The sequence below is a fragment of the Patiria miniata genome, unplaced genomic scaffold, assembly GCF_015706575.1.
Source record: "Patiria miniata isolate m_02_andy unplaced genomic scaffold, ASM1570657v1 HiC_scaffold_7, whole genome shotgun sequence".
NCBI classification, from domain to species: Eukaryota; Metazoa; Echinodermata; class Asteroidea; order Valvatida; family Asterinidae; genus Patiria; species Patiria miniata.
In genome coordinates this window covers 10,975,298-10,994,980 of record NW_024037074.1, presented here as the reverse complement: position 1 = coordinate 10,994,980, position 19,683 = coordinate 10,975,298, and the positions used below count along the sequence as shown (strand labels likewise).

General features: G+C 40.4%; 2 protein-coding genes across 2 annotated transcripts; one reads left to right on the top strand and one right to left on the bottom strand.

Moving 5' to 3' along the window:
- Positions 1 to 895: 895 nt before the first annotated feature.
- On the bottom strand, positions 896 to 4,126 carry LOC119745347 (uracil phosphoribosyltransferase homolog). Its single transcript, XM_038221642.1, has 6 exons — positions 3,935 to 4,126; positions 3,392 to 3,434; positions 3,156 to 3,288; positions 2,432 to 2,593; positions 1,384 to 1,482; positions 896 to 1,035 (listed from the first exon to the last, which is right to left on the bottom strand). Exons 1-6 carry the CDS (start codon positions 4,087 to 4,089, stop codon positions 929 to 931), a joined length of 699 nt encoding a protein of 232 aa, XP_038077570.1. The 5' UTR covers positions 4,090 to 4,126; the 3' UTR covers positions 896 to 928.
- Positions 4,127 to 4,317: 191 nt separating this feature from the next.
- LOC119745883 (ATP-binding cassette sub-family B member 7, mitochondrial-like) lies at positions 4,318 to 18,138 on the top strand. Its single transcript, XM_038222537.1, has 14 exons — positions 4,318 to 4,501; positions 7,853 to 7,945; positions 8,769 to 8,978; positions 9,634 to 9,763; positions 10,439 to 10,625; positions 11,133 to 11,214; positions 11,617 to 11,793; positions 12,800 to 12,974; positions 13,831 to 13,988; positions 14,478 to 14,641; positions 15,492 to 15,621; positions 16,595 to 16,766; positions 17,146 to 17,249; positions 17,730 to 18,138. Exons 1-14 carry the CDS (start codon positions 4,349 to 4,351, stop codon positions 18,000 to 18,002), a joined length of 2,208 nt encoding a protein of 735 aa, XP_038078465.1. The 5' UTR covers positions 4,318 to 4,348; the 3' UTR covers positions 18,003 to 18,138.
- Positions 18,139 to 19,683: the final 1,545 nt, after the last annotated feature.

Here is a 19,683-nt window from a genome sequence, read left to right as displayed (position 1 = left end):
AGACGGTGTTCTAGTCGTAGTTGAAGGGTTTAAAAAAAACTACAATTTGAAGACGGGGTCCCGGATGGGGCACCATGTTACCACCTTCCCTCTGGACATCTTAAACGGATTTTGGAAATCTGGCAAAAATATAGTCTATGGAATATCCACAGCAAGGGTCTATGATATGCAAGTAGATTCAGCGATTTATTATGCAAAACAAGACTGCGTCTTGACCTTGAGACTCTGACCACTCGGTGAGTGCCTTCTATCGGGTCTTTGGTAGTCTGTTGTATTACAAAAACCAGGTAGTCGAATTGACCAATCAACAGCTTGGTCCATGTTTCTGATTGAAATGACGGCACAATTTCTAAAGTCGACTCCGATTGACTGACACACGGGGTTGCATAATATCTGCCTTGCTCACATACGACTGTATCAGGCGACGATTAACAGAGGAGAGGGTTCTGTTGAACAACGGTGATACTCGTACTAGCAAAACTGCAGGATCAAGTTAACAGGCATGCAACTTTTCCTCGGATCAGCTGATTTCCTCTTTTTTTACTTCCCATGTGTGCCATTGAAAATAGAAAAACACTGTACAAAGTCTGGGGAAAATGTGAATTTCCTCTTTTTTTGTGATTTCCCAGTTGCATGCCTGAGTTAATAATGCATGTACATGTACTCATAATTTGCCATGTGGAACTGGATGCTGATGGATATTTGTGCAGTATAACTGAAGTCCACACTAAAATTTAATGCCAATTTCAGTGAAGCACACAAGTGATATTCTAACTACTCCCAGTTCAAAAAGGAAAAAAGAATCTGCAACCATGGGCATGGAATTCATGATCTAGGCTGCATGTAAACCTTTTGATGCTTGGTAGTAGTTGCAATAATATGGCTGTCGCTTGTCCACAAATGTTATTTAGCATTTTCTGGGTCTGCTTCAATCTGTTCCAAAGTATTTTTGTCCAAAGTGGTTTGGCGTGACTGGATGCACCTCCGACGTGAGTATTTTGATTCCTGAGTATTTGTTGATAACTGAACGAACACCTGACAAAAAATTAACAAATGATTACACATCAAAATGGTTTCTACCAAAGTATTCAAAGTAAATTCAAAATAAAATTAAGGAACAGTCCCTTATCATCACTTCTGGTGTGTTCCCAGTGAAATTAGGTCTTTTTTAATAAGGTAAACTGCACAGAAAAAAAAAATAAGCCCTGGGCCTTGTTAGGATTATGTTCAGCAGAAGAATAAGGACTACAGACAGCAATGAATCTGTCCAATCTACTGGCTTTTTCTTCAGAGTTTTCTAGCAACCAAGAAGCACCAGGATTTACACCTAAGTGACTCCAAATTTTGCACTGGGGGAAAAAATTATATCATTGACAAACATACCATTTGGCGTGCAGAAAATGGTGAGCAGCACAATCATGTTTTCTTTGACTCCATGCTCAGCGAGGACACGCACAGCTTGGATAACTGTATTCCCTGAACCTGAAACAGGAAGTAACAGAATGCTCATCATCTCTCTTTACAACTTATCAACATTTCTTATTCTTGATGATATTTGCATTTGTTGTTGGTCTTCCGAATGCTTTTCAAATCCTTGATCTTCGGGTGCAAATTCTTGACTACAATTTTTTTTAAAGGGAATATACATCATTTGCTTTTGCTGTAATTTTCAGAAATGGATGGAATTGGGGGATTGGAAATATAAAGCAAATATAGTTACACTGACTTTTTGGAGGTTTTGGGTTCGAAAATGCTATAAAAACCAAGAAAAGCGATCATTTACCTGTAGTCTGGTTCCTGACTCCATATAAGAAGAAACAGAGCAGTTTACATACATTGGGGAATTGTAAGGTCAGGGAACCAGTCTAGCTGGCTCGTACCCGTTCATAGGTTTGTAATCGATTGCAAACAAGTGCAATAGTCAATTGGGGCCAGTATTTGAAAAAAAGCCAGTTGTTTCCAACGCTGATCGGCCGATCAGCGTTGGAAATTGATACAAAAATACCACTTTTCTTGAAAATGACAGTATACCAGGTGCCATAATTTTACAGGATGCTTTAGACTGTCATTTACCAACGTCCTATTAAGGTATTTCGCAAAAACTTGGTAGTTTTATTTTTCGATGTTTGCAAATGTTGTATATTCCCTTTAAGAGTTTAGCTATTTAGGATGACATAATTGTCTAAATTGGAAGACAATTGGAACATGTTAGGATAGTTCAGCTGAATTTCCCAAAATTCTTGTGAAATTGTCATGAATATTGTTGAGGGAGGTTAGGGTGGGGCTGGATGGAATTAGTGGAGAAAAGAACATCTGTTTCAGCTCCCTCTATTACAGCTGTTTGTAGGTGTACTTGTACATGTATTTAAATAATTTATTATTATTTAAATCATGGCAAGAAAGTTCTCTAATCACACAGTTTAATACGTACTTAATATGGGGTACATGAGAAGTACCCTTCTCTTGTGAATGTCGGGAGGGAACTTAGCATAGAAGACTTTGGCCTCGTTAGTGTCATCGTCACTCCGGATGAGGATCTTGCCAATGCGAATGGAACGACAGCAATCACGCAAACCATGTTCCATTGCTTCACCTGACAGATGAAAGGAATTGAAAATACGTAGATAAATGATACTTGCAAATACATTGTATAATCAACAAAAGTGGCACTAAAAATACCAAACTGGTGCAATGGTGAGACTTGGTAAAATTGGTACTTTTATCTGATGTTCTATGAGAACTTGGTACATGGTAAACAAACTTTCTAAATTCTCCCCAAGGAACATTAATAAGGAGTCGAAAGGAAATTGAAGCTCTCAGAATTCAAATTTGCACAATAGCGAAACTAGGCAAATTGGGAATTGCTTTTAGTTGTTGTTCTTTGCATAAGGTGACGTTTCTGGGGGTTGATCGTTTTATTCGAGTAATTGTATCTCATTACATAAATTCTACAAGAACATTTCTCCTCGTTTAAAGAGGTTTGTCCCAATGATAAACTTCTCTCCAGCAAAAAAATCGTTTAACAGGTTTGTCCCAATGATAAACTTCTCTCCAGCAAAAAAAATTGTAAAAAAAAAAATCGGACTTCTTTGAGAACATCATGTGTTGATTCTGTTGAAAATTTCAAATGACAGTCGTCTGGAATCTGGATGTACCACTTCTCATGATGCTGACACCACAGTTTCCGTGCTCGAACTGTACTCCATCATACTTGCAACCAGTCGGTGTGGTCACCACTGCATTGGTGTATGGGAGTTGGTTCAAACCCTCCTCAACTACCAGCCGGATCTGGAAAAATACAAAGTGGGAGTTAACACTATAACAGTAATCAAGACAAAATTATGGAATATCACAATGAAAGGTAGTAAGTTTATGAACTGATCTCACTTACCAATCTGTCCGCATAGAATACAAAATCTCCTCTTGATGTTGCCCTGAAAGAAAGAAGACGTGCATCTAATAATAGTTGCAAGTAAAGTCACTTAATAATTATACGTACTGATGAAAAGATGATGTTTCGATGATAAGCCAGCTACTTTTACATTTTGAAAAATATCAGTAGGGCCTACAATGTATATGGCGTTAAAATTCAGGGAAAGAATTCTATACATGGACATCACTAATCTTTCCATGCAGTGAAGTATTAGCCATCAGAAAGTGATAACATAATCCTAAAACTAAAAGTCAAATTTAGCAGGGAAAATGTTAAAGCTTTTACCATGTTTACTGAGAAAACACTTAGAATTTTTCAGACCAGACTCATAAGGTTTGCGCATAGGGTGTCAAGTGATATCCAGGTATGGAACTCTTTATCATATAGCGTAAACACCTTTACCAATGACAAACATTACTACACCAAGACGTTTTGCCAAGTAATAAGTATAATGCACCACAACATGTCAGTGCCGCACAAACGAAAAATATGGCAGCCTACTTATTTCTGATAATCGTCTGAAGTTCCCGTATCTGGTCATTTGCCTTGAGCAGTTTCAACTGAGGACCAAATTCATCCATTTCCACGCTGTTGGAGCCAAATTTCTTGACTTTGCCTGCTTCCCCCATCTTACACGTGTCGTCGTCTGCTCCCATTTGATTGCATTGGCGGCAGAATGACCTGCAACACCCCGATTTTAGTATCCTTGCACATGTGTAGGTTTACAAAATATAGGCCAATTATTTATTGATTAAAGCAGTTTATGGCATCAATTACTGCAGATAACATATTAAAATGTTGTATTAAACTATTAAACGTAAATTTGGCTACTAGCATTTGCCAAAATTGGAATAAACTTAGAATTATTTTTATAGGAATCCATCCGCGGATATTTCCCATCATGCAGTGTCCAAGATGGCAGCGCTCTTGTCAGTTTCGAGATTAGAAACATCGTTCTTAAAAACCTCATTTGTACGAAATATTCAGTACTCTCTTACGACCAGAACGCGACAGAGCAACAATTCGTGTATATCTGTGAAAAGACTAATAAATTCAGGGAATAATCAGGTAATTATAAGCCTAAATGTGTTGATAACGTGCCGTAAAAAAGTGTACAATAGTCAATACGTACGCACATTGTCCTTGTCATTGACATTCGTAGGATGGAACGCCGTATTATCGCGGTACTTATCACGTTTCTCGTTCGGAATAGAGATTGCCCACTAACCTTCCAGAATTGTCCTGTCTTATGTGTAGTATAACTCTTCCTTTTTAAATTAATATAAAAAAATCCGACGGTGGTGTGGTTTATTCCGTGTACGATGCCTGTGAAAATAGACATGTGCGGCGTGTGCGAACGGAGGTGGACTCCCTATTATCGCGGTATGCGGGAAGTGGTTTTTATAATGATCCAAACTTTTTTGTTCATAGTTTATCTTTGACCAAAACACCCCCTGAATAAAGTTTGATATTTTCCCTGTAACGTTCAAGTTGATTAAAGACCAATTTTCTGCAGGATGATTTCTTAAGACCCTGCCCTTCCCCCGAAAGGAGAACACAAATCCCTGAGGCAAGTCTACTGATCGGCGATTGAGGGCGCCATTCACTTTACACGGTGTGCCGTTTTATTTTCGCTAACGCGCGCCTTATTTTGATCCCGTAAAAGTTGTTACGATTTCGCGCTGCCAATATCGTCGTGCGACTTCATTTTACATTTGCAGCTGAAGAATGGGAACCAGACAATGGAACTTAAATGGTCAGAGCGCAATTAAAGATTTATGTTAAAATATAAACGGTACCTTTTAGCAGACACGGTGAGGGAAAATTTTGCAAGTTTTGGAAAACGTTAATATTTATTAAAATCGTTAAAAGTCCCGAAAGACACAACATTTTTTAATCGTCCTTTTTATACAACTCGGTAGAAAATCCTCGATGACTGGTGAACTGGATAAAAATCGCCACTTGAAGGAGTTTTGACACTGTAAAAAGAGAAATTTCCCATGCCGCGATAATAGGGATGCCGCGATAATAGGGAGTCCGACTATACGTGCACAAAATGACAATCATGACAATGCAGAAGCTGGCACTTTTTCTGCTGCTTTCTTCTGACAGCACTGACCAACATGTACGAACAAAAATATTTATGGATAAGTTGTTGCTATAAGTAAACTAAAACTAGTCTATGGTTTCGAACTTGGTTGTCCAATCTTCCAAATAATAAATATTGTTTTGTGTCTCACTCACTCCACCCCTCCCCCTCCCAATTCTGCCCCGCCCCTTTTCATGATTTGGTCTTTAACTTTAAGCCTGACCCAGGGAAACTATATATTAAATATGGTTATGGGCCTAATCAGATGCCATTTTGACTGTGTAGGCTACACAATTGTGGTGGATTGTGGAACAGTGTTTTTTTTTGACAACGAAGTGGCTATAAAATGTATTTCCACGGAAGCCGTAATTCCATAAATCACTAAATGCGTTTTTCAATGGCTATAGTTGTGGAATTGCAACATTCCAAATATGAGTTTTTAAATTCCTACAGCGATTGAAGCGCTGTAGCTCAACAGGCTAAATGTTTGTTTTGAATGCCAAAGCTGTGCTAAGTACAAATCCCTGAGACTACTCCTAGAACTTGCACTTGTACGCATGCGCATACTATCATTTTCGCTTGTACCGTACCCCCCGCGGCGCGCTCTGAGCGAACCGAAAATCATCGCTCGATCATATGCGTGCACGTTTCAAGTGTCAGGTTGGCTCAGTGCGGAAAGGGCATATTTTTCATCATTTTGGCCAAAAACAGACAAAATCCAGCGATGTTGGTTCTGCACATATTACGTGAGTATGTCATGAGGTATAGTACGGAGTTTAGGGGCAAACTGTGCAGCGGTTCTGTGGGAAATGTCTGCATTTTGATGGATGTTTTTGTACTTAATTAGTGTTTTGTGCTGCAAACAATTTTGCGGGGTTCTTAATCTATGAGGCTCCACTACGTGGAGCCTCATAGTTCTAGGAGTACCCTGAGACAATTGTTTTTTATTTCCCAACATATGTATTTCCTTACTTTTTATTGAATTAGAACTTGTTCTTCTTTCTGACTTACGGCTACTTAAGTCCGAGAACCATTTTGTTGACAACTGACGCATGTGTGCGACGGTCCACTTCTGTAAAAATGCAATTCAGCATTTGGACAAAGTGTTTAAGTCTCTAAGACTTTTTTTCGTGGGGGAGGGGGTGAAACTACTGACTGCCATTAAAGGATGTGCTGTATTCTTTCACGCCCCTGGTTGGAACGTTGGTCCTTATTTAGGCCAAAAAAAAGAATAGTTCTGCTTCCAAAAAAAAAAAAAAAAAAAAAAAAATTGAATAAATACAAATAAAATCTGTCTTTTCCTGTCTTCACAAAATACCTCTCAACAACCCTTTTGCATCCAAAAATGCTTGTATTTATTTGTTTTCTTACTTACATTCGCTTTTTTTTCACAGAAACCTCCGTTATTACAAATTCGCTTCGCGATATAACTACTTCGCAATTCGATGTCACGCACGGTGACTATAATCACGTGGCGACGACTGGTTCCCGCCGCGCCGCGCAGGGGCCAATTTAGAAGACATAATGAAAATGCGGTAACCAGTCCATAGCTAGCTATGTGACCGATAGCGCGCTATCAGTACACTGCAGGCCACTGTCAACTGGTCGGATTCGACATCGTAAAAATGCCAAGAAAACACCGATGGAGAAAAAACATTTTTGCAAGTTAATTTACAGAATTGATCTAGCTTGTCTGTGTATGTATTTTTTGTGTTCAGGAGTTCATTTTGAGATCACACTACTCGTATTTGGAGTGATACATGCCACGTGTTTCCCGAAATTATTGACGGTAAAAACAGCTCTGATGGCCCATGGTGGGCCGCTCGCCACACACGCACGCATTAAGCTTAGCACGCATTACACACCTCGGAGTTTTGGCCAGCTCCCCGCGTCTTGACTAGCGTTGTGCATATGGTGCGAACGGCCTGAATTTTCCATTATTTTTTGAAATTATCGAACGTAAATATATTGACAATAATTAAAGGTAGGTTTTACTCACTTTTTGTTGCCATTTCGTGTATAGCTTTCGTAGTGCAATAGAAATAGTTCAGGCTAAAACTTCGCATATAATTGAATACCCCATTCAATCTGCATAAAAAAAATTGGCAAAAAAAAATAAATTTCCGACCGACCGACCCTATTTTTGAAAGGCATGTAATCGGAAGCAGAACTATTTTTTTTTTTGGCCTTATTGTTCAATGTGACTATTAACTAATTACTGGTGCATCTGTGAAGTCTAAAGTCCATTGCTTTGGAATTAATAATGTTTAAGACAGTGTTCAGTTAAATTTCACAGTTATATGTAGTTCTGTCCTGTTTGTCTTTTGCAGAAAAGTTTACCGTTTCTCTTCAATAAGGTGAAATCTCCAAATTCCAGAGTGTGTTTGTCAAGCAGACAGTATGGACTGCTGCAACAGAAACAGGTATTTTGTTTTTGTGTGCTAAACTTCTGATGTAATGCTTAACCCTAACCCCCTAGGCCCTTGTTGCTTACAACCATCCTCAATCCTCCAAAATCCTCCAAAATTTTCCAAAATTTTGCAGTTCCGCCTAAATTTTTCAAAATTGTCAGACAGTCCTGCCTCAAAATGCATTCATCCTCAATCCTCCAAAATCCTCCTCATCCCAAAACTTTGCACTCGTGTTTAAATGAAGGATAACCAACGCCAAATCCTTCAAAATCATCAGACAGTCCTGCCTCAAAATGCATTCATCCTCAATCCTCCAAAATCCTCTTGTGCTTCAATCACCATTCATCCTCAATCCTCCAAAATCCTCATGTGCTTCAATCACCATTCATCCTCAATCCTCCAGAATCCTCATTTGATTCAATCACCATTCATCCTCAATCCTCTAGAATCCTCCAAAACTTTAGGAGGATTTTGGAGGAGTGAGGTGGGTTAGGGTTAAGGGTCAGTCGGTGCATTCTGTTGTCAGATGATGTTTGTTCTAATCCACTTCGTCTGGAGCTCACCTCACAAATTATTAAATTTTCCACTAGGCTCCAGTGGGTGTTCTGGCACAAAACTTTTTTTTTTGTGGAAATTAAAGACTTTGACATGCTTTGTGTCCGTACTTGAAATAATCCAAACCAATGTCTTATTGAAATTTAATACTTCCTTTTCAATGACTGACTAATTAAAGTTCAAGAAGATAAAACTCCAGTTTGTATCCTGAAATGAAACTTGTTTCATGTGGCAACTTTCTAGCTTAAATTATTATTTGGTCCACATTTTTGTTTTATAGCACTGGGTCAACCCTGTGGTCACGGCGTCCACAGTGCGCAAGGACAGACTGCACGCCCTCAGCACGGGCGTGCCGGCCAAGACAGGTGTGGCCAATCAGGTGACAGGGTGGGAGATTATCCGAGAGATGATGTCCTATATATGGCCCCGGGACGAAAGAGGGATCAAGATTAGAGTGCTGACTGCCCTCGGTCTTTTGATTGGGGCCAAGGTAATGATCGTGTCAAAGTTCAAATTCGTTAAGGTCACCAGTTTTATTTACTTATGGGGTTTATGAAATCTTGGGGAAGTGTGGCCTAGTGGGGGAGTGTGGCCTTGTGGGTAGGGTTCATGACTCATGATCAGAGGGTCAGGGTTCGAATCTAGCCGCTGGCCATATGTTGTGTCCTTGGGCAAGCTACTTTATCCCCCACTTGCCTCTCTCCATTCAGGAATATAAATGGGTACCAGCATTAGCTAGGGAGTAACCTGTGATGGACTAGCATCCCATCCAGTTTGAATAGAAATATTCTCAGTTGTGTCATGCTACTAAAAATGCGGCTTGATGGGCCATATTGGCTCATGACAGACTTTACTTTTACTTAATGAAATCTCAGCTTTGCTCCAGTAGTGTGGCGTTAGGCTTCAGCCTCATGGTTTTTGTCCCCTAAAATGGACCTGAACTGTAGTCCGTCAAATCAGGCCCCAAGTCGACCCCAGTGTTTGTCCATACATGTAGAGACACCAAATTCTGTGTATTTTCATCAGGTGTGAACGTAGCAGGATCCTCATGAATCTTGAGCTGGGGATGGAGATGATGCCAGGGTTTCGTAAACCGCTTTTTAAAAAAACCAACATGTTCACACATTTGCTGATTATGATTGCAGGTCACCAACGTGTACGTGCCGTTTCTCTTCAAATATGCCGTGGACAATTTGAATGACCACCAGGCAGCAGCAGACACTATGGCATCTGGAGGCCAGGCTGTGACAGTGGCCACAGCTCTGCTTATTGGGTGTAAGTAGATACGAGACTGGCTCATCATTCATGCAATGCAAAGCAAATTTGATGCTTAGAAACATTCGCAACGACTTTTGCAACTGATGAAATGTGTCCAACTTTCATGAATTCTCACCATTTGAATACTGGAAATTTGTTTTAAGAAGACTATTAAGAAATTTGTGTCACGTTCTTTCTATGTATGAACTGACCATTACTTGCTTTAACCCTAACTCCGTAGGCATTTTTGCTAGGATGTAACCTCAATCCTGCAAAATCCTCCAACTGCCCCATGTAAAAATTACGTACATGTATAGCCTCAATCCTGCAAAAACCTCCGTTATTTCTTGAGTGTGGTACTTCGAGGAGTGGCCACTGCAAAATCCTTCGGCAGTCACTGTCAATATGTTGAGGCAGAGCCAGTGACATCCTAGAGCGGTATGGAGGATTTCAAGTATTATCAAGGCCTAAATTTATGCGCGGGTGAGCATAAACAACTCAAGGTCCGGCCCAAGACCTTGACACAGTGCGTCCTCCGAAATCAGCAACACACTTTTGCCATGGAGCCTCAATCCTGCAAATTCCTCCAATTTGCAAAGAGGATTTTGGAGGGTAAGGGTTAAGCCAGTGGTATTTTGGGGCAAGGCTATAAAAGAGTATTCTGTATTATTTGTTTGCCACTCTTGTCCATAGATGGAGCAGCCAGGGCCGGGTCCTCCCTCTTTAACGAGATGCGAAATGCTGTCTTCGCCAAAGTGGCCCAGAATTCCATCCGACGGGTGGCTAGGAATGTCTTCTACCATCTACACTCCTTGGACTTGAGCTTCCACCTCTCGCGTCAGACTGGAGGCCTGTCCAAAGCTATCGACAGAGGGAGCAGGTATAGAAATGCCAACAAAATTCTAAAAATCTTTGCCATTTTTGCTGGAAATGTTCTTGAATCCTACAAAATCCACTGATGAGTATGAACCAGTAGATTTCTTTGTACTTCAAGGGGTATTGAGCGCCATGGAAAGTAATACTGGGCAGTCCTTTCTTCAATCCTACAATATCCTACAATTTTGTTGTGTCCGTGCAACAAGGTCGTATCTCCTAACATGGGCCGTACGTGAAAACGCAAGTTTCAGAATGTCAAAAGGTGGTATCTCACTTAAAATAACCTGAATGTATAACAAAGTCAATGGACGTCGAGATCGCGCGAGATATGACTTTGTTGCAGAATGGAGTTATGACCTTGTTGCACTAATGCGACAACTTTGTGGATTTTGAAGGTTCTGTGAATGTAAGAATTAACATAACAGTGTTTTTCCCTACAGGATTGTAAATAGTTTATTCGGCTTGTTTACCTCTGTGTTTATGTGATCTTTTGTTGTGTTTTGTTCTGCAGAGGTATTAACTTTGTTCTGATGGCCTTGGTCTTCAACATTGCCCCAACAATATTTGAAGTTGGTCTGGTCACAGGAATTATGGTGAGATGAAACAATTTCTTCAACTTCAACATTATTTTTTTTTGAATTATATATTTCGCAGAGAATTTGTATAATTAGGTATTATTTGATGGGATTGAATCCTAGTGTCCGTAGTAAGGGTTTGTCACTTTTATTCACAGGGTAAGGGGTTCGAATCCAGATGGTGGCCATACGTTGTGTCCTTAGGCAAGCCACTTTACCCCCACTTGCCTCTCTCCACCCAGAACTGTAAACTGGTACTGAAACTAGATGAGTGAACTTCAATCAAACTGGCAACCCATTCAGGGGGAATAGAAATATTCAGAGTCACTTCATGATAAGAAAACAAGATAAAAGCCGGCCTGCTGATGATCCTCGTAGGCTCAAGACAGAAATTACTTAACGACTTGTATGTCCTTGCAGTACTTCAGTCTAGGAGCACCGTTTGCTGGTGTTACGCTAGCTTGCATCGCAGCCTATGCAGCCTTCACACTCAGCATCACGGCGTGGAGGACAAAGTTTAGGGTTCAGATGAATCAGGCAGACAATGAGGCTGGTAACCAAGCTATCGACTCACTCATCAACTATGAGACGGTCAAGGTAAGACTGGTACCCATATCATTTGCATATATCCCTCAGATAGACCGTATCTGAAATAGTCATTTTTATCTACGGCTATGGCTAGTGCTGTAGTTCGTCAATGACAAAAAGACTAATCGTAGCCACAAAACTTCCTGTACGGTCACAAGAGGTGACGTGAACAAAAAAATAGTTCCTTGACATTGTAACACACTCTGTAATAATCCAGTGACACAATTTTTTCATATGAATATTTTTTTCTTCATTGGGAAAAGTTGACTAGTTTTTTTTTTTTCCAATCTGTTTTGATTGATTTAGTCAATCTTGAGTTCTTCAACAAGCAGCCTGTGTTAAAGCTATAGTCCATCATTTGTAATTAGTGCATTTTTTTCGTTTGAAGCAACAAAAGTGTTCAAAATCTAATGAAGGATACTGAGCAACTAACCTGATGAAGTTTCAGCTAAGCTTCAGCTGTACATTCTGAGAAAAGCAGCATTCTAAAATCTCAATTTCAAATCAAAAGTTACTGAATCATGTTTTGAATTGTTTTGAATTGCAGCTATACACGGCGTCGCGCACTGATCCGACGAATTATAACAACCGCACGCGCGCATGCGTCGTTCCAATACTTGTGCGCGCTGCGCTGAATAACAAAACGAACTACTAATTTAAATTTTCCTACGGTGCTTCTTAAGAATCACCATTGGAAATGCCTTCTTTCGTTGATTACTTCAAAAATGACAGCTTCCCAGAAAGAATAATTTCACAGGGAGTTTAGTTCCCTTGCTATCTTTCAACCAAGTTTGTTTTTCAACAGTAAATACGCCAGTTACTTTTCGGATGGCTGCAAATGATGGACTATAGCTTTAAGTGAACGGGAGCCGCTCTGCAGAAATGAATTTGGCCTTCACTGACGAGCATCTTTCAAAGTTGTGAAGATTTTTGAAAGTAGAAGCTGTAAATAACCAAACTCCCAAATCTTTCTGATATGGTTGAGCTGAACTTCATTTTGTCTCAATATCTCCAGTACTTCAACAATGAAAAGTACGAGACAAAAAACTATGACAAGAGTCTTGCTGGATACGAGGTAGCGTCGCTGAAGACCACGACGAGTTTAGCACTGCTCAACTGGGGTCAGAATGCCATCTTCAGCGCGTCACTAGCTGCCATCATGGTCTTAGCTAGCAAAGGAATCATCGCAGGTATGGAGCCATTTTGATGACTCGCCCCTAGTAAGTTTGTGAGACTGTGAGAGAGAAAATAGCCAATCATTTCCACTTCTGGGTAATTTCAGCATTATGTAACGTCCGCGACGGCGCTTTTAAGAGCTCAGTAAATAAACCTGAAAATCTATTTTTCAAGTCTTACACACCCATCATCAAGTAATGGTCAAGGAAAATACAGAATAGGCGTTTTGGATTATTTCTCTGAATCGTTAATTAGATATGGTTAATTGGCTCTTGGTACTTGGTTGTTTTCCTCCAGAAAACTTCTAGGAGTGTCATAACAAGGAGTTATGACACGGACATTACACATCCTATCATGAGCTGGAATTGCCCATCTTTGTTTGCATCAACTTGCATGCAAAGTTTGCATCAACTTGAACTAAATCGAGTTTCACGTAAATCACAAGTTTACCCAGTCTCAAAGCAAAGGACAACATTTCAAAGAGAGAAGGGCATTCCTATGTCGATTTTCAGCCGCTGTTAATCGCCACCCTACAAAGATACGGCTTTTGATTTGACTTAAAATTTGACTTGTGACTTGACTTGACTACGGCTCTGCACCTCCATGGTACAAGTGAGTCCTATTTTGTAAAAGGAACCAAAAATCTTGAGTTTGGTGCAAAGCACATATATATATCACACCTCTGATTTTTTAGCTAGGTAACTCCAAGCATGATTGATCGTAACCTGCAGGTGTTGAACAAGTCTTAAGCACATCAGTTTCTTGTCAGAATGATCAAGTGTACAGGTTAACAGTTTTTCAGTTCTGGATTTTCTGGATTTGTGGAAAGATAATTTGTAAGGATCTTTGTTTTCTTTTTCATCTTTTTAGGTAACCTGACAGTAGGGGACCTGGTCATGGTGAACGGCCTCCTCTTTCAACTCTCCCTCCCCCTCAACTTCCTGGGCTCAGTCTACCGAGAGATCAGGCAGTCTCTCATAGACATGGGCACCATGTTTAGCATTCTCAAAGTGCAATCCTCAATCAAGGTAATGATAGAATTCACTTTGTTAAATAGGTAGGCATAGAGTTTGTAAACTTGAAAAAAACGCGGAACATCTCATCAGAAGCAGCACCTGTTTAATCCAGAACAAAAAGCAGTTTTAAATTTGAACAGGCTTGGAAGTGGAATGCATTTACGTTACGCTGAGGATTTTTAAGTCATTTCATAGCGCTGGAAACTGTTACAGGCAAGTTCAGAAGTAGGAAACAGTTTTTACATTTTTTTTTTGGGAGGTACGTTGGAAGTTTCCACATTAGGAATACTATATATCAGGAAACTTTAAGTTTCATTGTCAAGTATTTGGAAAACATACAGAAGGTTATCGGTTAGTGGTTCGAATCCCACCTGAGTGGGCCTTTTTCTCGTTGCTCAAAACAATTACTCTTCACCTTTTCTGCACTTGGCAAATAAATTTCCAGTCACATTTCAATTTTTGGTGAGAAATTTTCTTTCGTTCATCTTCTTCATGTTCCAGAGTAAACTGAATGCCCCAGCCCTTGATGTGTCGCCCCAGAACTGCTCCATCACATTTGAGGATGTCAGCTTTGCGTATGTGGAGGGGCAACAGATCTTCACGAACTTGTCTTTCACCATCCCAGCGGGGAAGAAAGTTGCTATCGTCGGCGGGAGCGGATCAGGGTGAGGCAGTGCATTGTGCCAGTGGAACATGTCAGTCACATGTCCATCATAAGTCAATCACAGGTCTATCACATGTCAGGCACATGTCCATCATAAGTCAGTCACAGGTCTATCACATGTCAGTCACATGTCCATCATAAGTCAGTCACAGGTCTGTCACATGTCCGTCACATGTCCATCATAAGTCAGTCACAGGTCTATCACATGTCAGTCACATGTCCATCATAAGTCAATCACAGGTCTATCACATGTCAGTCAAATGTCCATCATAAGTCAATCACAGGTCTGTCACATGTCAGTCACATGTCCATCATAAGTCAGTCACATGTCTATCACATGTCAGTCAAATGTCCATCATAAGTCAATCACAGGTCTATCACATGCCAGGCAAATGTCCATCATAAGTCAGTCACAGGTCTGTCACATGTCAGTCACAAGTTGGTGCCATCTAGTCTCATCTAACAAGCTATTCTAGTGGAACTGTGACAAGTACATTCCTTTGTTATTGGTCTTCCCCTTGTTACTCTGGGCTGCACTTGTGAATTGACTGGCGATTGACTTGTGATTGACATGTGATTTAACTTGTGATTGACTTGTAATTGAGTTGAGATTTTATTTGTGATTGACTTGTGATATAACTTGTGACTGACTTTGATTCCTTTGCAAAGGCCTTGTGATTCACTCGCAATAAACTTAATTTAATCTGTGATAACTGGGACATGAATTTGGACTGTATGAATACCATTAAAATTCTGCAACAACGCAGCTACCCTTAACTTTGGCGTCCTTCCGACAAATCAAGTACTTTAGTTTTGTTGGGCCAACTTTGTCTGTTTTCTTGTTCTTGCAGGAAGTCTACAATCATCAGAATGCTGTACAGATTCTATGACCCTGATTCGGGGCGCATTTTAATCAACGGCACCGATATCCGAGACGTTGACCTAGATAGCCTACGAAGGTCAATTGGTGTGGTACCACAGGTAAGTAGACCAGTGAGCTTATTTTGTTGCTCAATTTTTTTCTTTTTTAATAATTTAAAAATTCTTTTTATTTAATTGAAATGGGAGCAAAGAGGAATAGTGTCCGTGCACAAGTACCCCCTCAAGGGTAAGAAAGGGAGAGTTGGGGGAGACCACTGGGAGAGACTTTCAAACGCAATGCCGACGACACCAGACACTCGCGCAGAGATGCTATGGCTTTGTGCACATTCAAATAAGTTTACACGCGCATGAACCAATACGCACATGTGGCGTGTCACATCCAACACGATAAAAGCGCCCTCTGTTGTTTGCGCACCGAGCCCATAAACTTAACCAGCATTACTGAGGTGGTACCACACTACCTCGGAAATATCTCTTTCTTGATTTGTCTAATAAGGTTGTTAATTAGCCATGGGCAAAGTGTGCAGCGAAGCAATTGCAGCAAAGTGTCTATCTGAAGGACACACAAATTCCTAATGCTTCTGATTCCTGGAATCTGCATTCAATCAGCGTGCACATGCAATGTGTATATCACTGCCTTTTACAATTGGGGATCGGCTGTTCAGCTGCTACAAAGTTTTATGATACTGTTAAAAATTGGGTCAATAAAATTTGACTCAAAAGTTCCAAAATTGATTCTCAAATTGCCTTAGAATAGGGGAGGGGGCATGCCCCCTGACTCCCTATAGCAGGGGCAGGGGCACGCCTTCACTCATCGGCTGTTCAGCTGCTAAATTTTATGACACTGGCAAAATTGGGCAAATAAACTTTGACTCAAAGTTCCAAAATTGATTCTTAAATTGCCTTAGAATAGGGGAGAGGGCATGCCCCCGGACCCCTATAGCAAGGGCACGCCTTCACTCAAGTATCCCCCCCCCCTGAAAACTAGATCCGCCCCTGCATGGAATCTGTTGACAGTTCCACCTCATTTTAATCAACCTCATTTTAATGAACGTTTTTCTTTTTCTCAAAGGACTGTGTTCTCTTCCATAACACCATCTTCTACAATCTTCACTACGGGAACTTCAACGCCACGGCCGAGGAAGTGTTCCAGGCAGCCAAGATGGCCGACGTGGACGATAGCGTGAGGAGGATGCCGAAGGGCTACGACACCGAAGTAGGAGAACGGGGTCTGAAACTGTCTGGTTAGTATCGGTGTGAGAAGAAATTATTGCTCGGCAGATTTTTTGCTCAGCAAAAATGAGATGTGAACCAGTCACAGGTATGAAACATTGCAAGAAATGTTGGTTGGTAACCCATTTTTACTAAGCACATATTTGTTGGATTCAGCAAAGTTCAGTGCTAAGCAGCTTCTTAAAAATCGATCTCAGCTTTGCATAAATTTAAAGCTGTGTTACAGATCCAGTTTTTTTTGGTCATGAAGTATTTGTTTCCCAGTTGTTAAAGGTTTTACTTCCGTACAATTTTTACTTGCTTATCTCAAGAAATCTTTTTCATTTTTCCATTGAAGCCAACTTTTCTTAAAGCCATTTAATTTTGTTTGCTTTCGTCTGCATACTCTAGGTGGTGAGAAGCAGCGGGTTGCCATTGCGAGAACCATTCTTAAGAATCCCCCAATCATCCTGTATGATGAAGCCACATCATCTCTGGACTCTATAACAGAACAGGTATTGGGCAAGTCTCCCTTTGTTGTCTGTGATACTAGTACCCCTAACTCCCCGGACATCCTACAAACCGTCCCAAGTCCTCCAAATTCCACCACTGGGGGAAAGCCAGTGGCACAATCTTTGTAATTGAACTGTCAAGGGTCATCGGATCATATAAGCCGATTGTACCTTCCTCCTCCTTAAATCCTACTAAATCCTTTAAAAGCCCAATGGATTTTGAAAGATCTAGGAGAGTTAAGGTTAATAGCCAACTGAGTGAACTATAACAAACATTTTTTCGCTGGACCTGAATGACCAGCCTGTCGTCCTCTGACTGAGTTACTGAGTGACTAGGGGAGTGACTGAGTGACTGACTGATTGCCTGACTAACTGACTGACTGTATAAATGTTTTTAGCTGAGGCCTTCTAACAACACCTCAATTCAGCCAAACATTGATGCCCATTCTTCCTTTGACGTTCTTCCATTTCTCTTCACCACAGAACATTTTGAACTCAATGAAGAGCGTCACAACGGGCCGCACCTCCATCTTCATCGCCCACCGCCTGTCCACCGTCGTCGACGCCGACGAGATCCTCGTCATCAACGATGGGCGTGTGGTGGAGCGCGGCAACCACTACATGCTGCTAAGCAACCCGGACAGCATGTACTCCACGCTGTGGAAGAACCAGAACAGGGTGGCCCTGGAGGGGAACAGGAATGGGGCGGAGTTTCAGAGCAGCGGGGAGGAGGAGGATGAAGAATCATTACCGTGATTGGCTAGTTTATTTTTTTAAATGAAGGCAGTGAAGTCATTGTAACATACGTCGGCGAAGGGCAAAACCTAATATTGATTTACATCGCCTCGACGCAAACTCCATCTTATGAATAGTTTAATTGCGGTACCCGCTGCTACATGTACATCAGATTCAAACCGGCCAACTGATCCCGCAAGCTCGATGGTCGAGTGGTAAGACGTCTGCACTAGAAAGCAGGAGGTCGTAGGTTCGAGTCCCACCGAGTAATTTTTTCTAAACTTTCACTCGGGAGTTAACACACACGAGTATACAGTGTTTATATGCCGGTGAAGGGCAAATCCTAATATTGATTTACATCACCCCGACGCAAATTCCATTTTCGGAATAGTATTGATTCGTTGTAACTCGATTAAAATCTCATGTATCTGTTGTCAAATTGAAAGCACAAATTTCTCAAGGTGCAGTTTTGATAATTGTCTCTCAAGTAGCCTTTGCATTGGTGCGTTTTCAGTCCATTTTGTGTTTGTTGCGTACTCAAACCCGTTTTAAAGGAATGGTTTAACTTCGCATATTAAAGGACGCAATAATGACAGAAAATGTGTTTATGGAGAGGTGGCATTACAATTTTTAAATCTCCAACTTGGTCATTGTGAATTAAGAGCAACAGTTTATCATAGACGTAAAGGGCTTCCTTTTGTATACAAAAATCGCCCCAATCTACTCTAATCTATTCTTGGATGCCTCACATGCATTGAATAAGTCCCAACTTAGTGCACTTGGTATTTTCTGGTATAAAAAGGCATTGTTTTTCAGGTATTCAGCGTAGAAACATCTCATTTTATCAACAACAAAAAAATAGGACAGATATGAACGAGCAGTTTCACTGTCTCGTTTGTAATGTCAACTTGGAATCAGGAATTTTTAGCACCGGTGTAGTGTGTACAGTTTTGCTTTAAAAAAATACCAGGAAAAATAAAATTGGAAGTCATTGGCACAAAGGTGTTTTATTTTATCATCAGTCTGGATTTTAGGATTTTTTTTTACTGGCACTTGTCTGACAAACAAGCTTGAAATGTAAATAAAATTCTGTTGTATATGAACTTTATTAATTATGAGATTATTTATCTTGTAGTTAAAGGGAATATACAACATTTGCAAACATCGAAAAATAAAACTACCAAGTTTTTAAGAAATACCTTACTAGGATGTTGGTAAATGACAGTCTAAAGCATCCTGTAAAATTATGGCACCTGGTGTGAAGTCATTTTCAAGAAATGGTGTTTTTGTATACATTTCCAACGGTGGTCGGCCGACCACCGTTGGAAAAACCTCACTATATTTCAACTACTTCTCCAAATTTACCTTTTTTCAGTCCAAATTTTGTTTGGTATTGGTTACATGTTCATGAACGGGTGCAGGCCAGCTAGACTGGTTCCCTTACCTTACAATTTTCTGGCAACTATAAATTGATCCATATCATCTTTAGTGGAGTCAGGGAACCAGACTTCTTGAACAATTTTGTTTTTCTTGGTTTTTCCAGCATTTTCGAACATAAAACTTCAAACATGTCAGTGTAACAATATTTGATATATTATACTAACCCCTCAAATACTCCATTTCTGAAAATTACAGCAAAAGCCAATGATGTACATTCCCTTTAATACGACTATATGTGCTTGTAAATTATGTTCGAGAAAGT

Coding starts and splice junctions, on each gene's coding strand:
- LOC119745347 (XM_038221642.1), bottom strand. CDS start 4,089: ATGGGAGCAGACGACGACACGTGTAAGATGGGGGAAGCAGGCAAAGTC. Junction 1,483..2,431: donor TCTCATGTACCCCATATTAA/GTACGTATTAAA, acceptor TTCCTGTTTCAG/GTTCAGGGAATACAGTTATC. Junction 1,036..1,383: donor CATTTTCTGCACGCCAAATG/GTATGTTTGTCA, acceptor ATTTTTTGTCAG/GTGTTCGTTCAGTTATCAAC.
- LOC119745883 (XM_038222537.1), top strand. CDS start 4,349: ATGGCAGCGCTCTTGTCAGTTTCGAGATTAGAAACATCGTTCTTAAAA. Junction 4,502..7,852: donor TAAATTCAGGGAATAATCAG/GTAATTATAAGC, acceptor TGTCTTTTGCAG/AAAAGTTTACCGTTTCTCTT. Junction 8,979..9,633: donor GTCTTTTGATTGGGGCCAAG/GTAATGATCGTG, acceptor TTATGATTGCAG/GTCACCAACGTGTACGTGCC.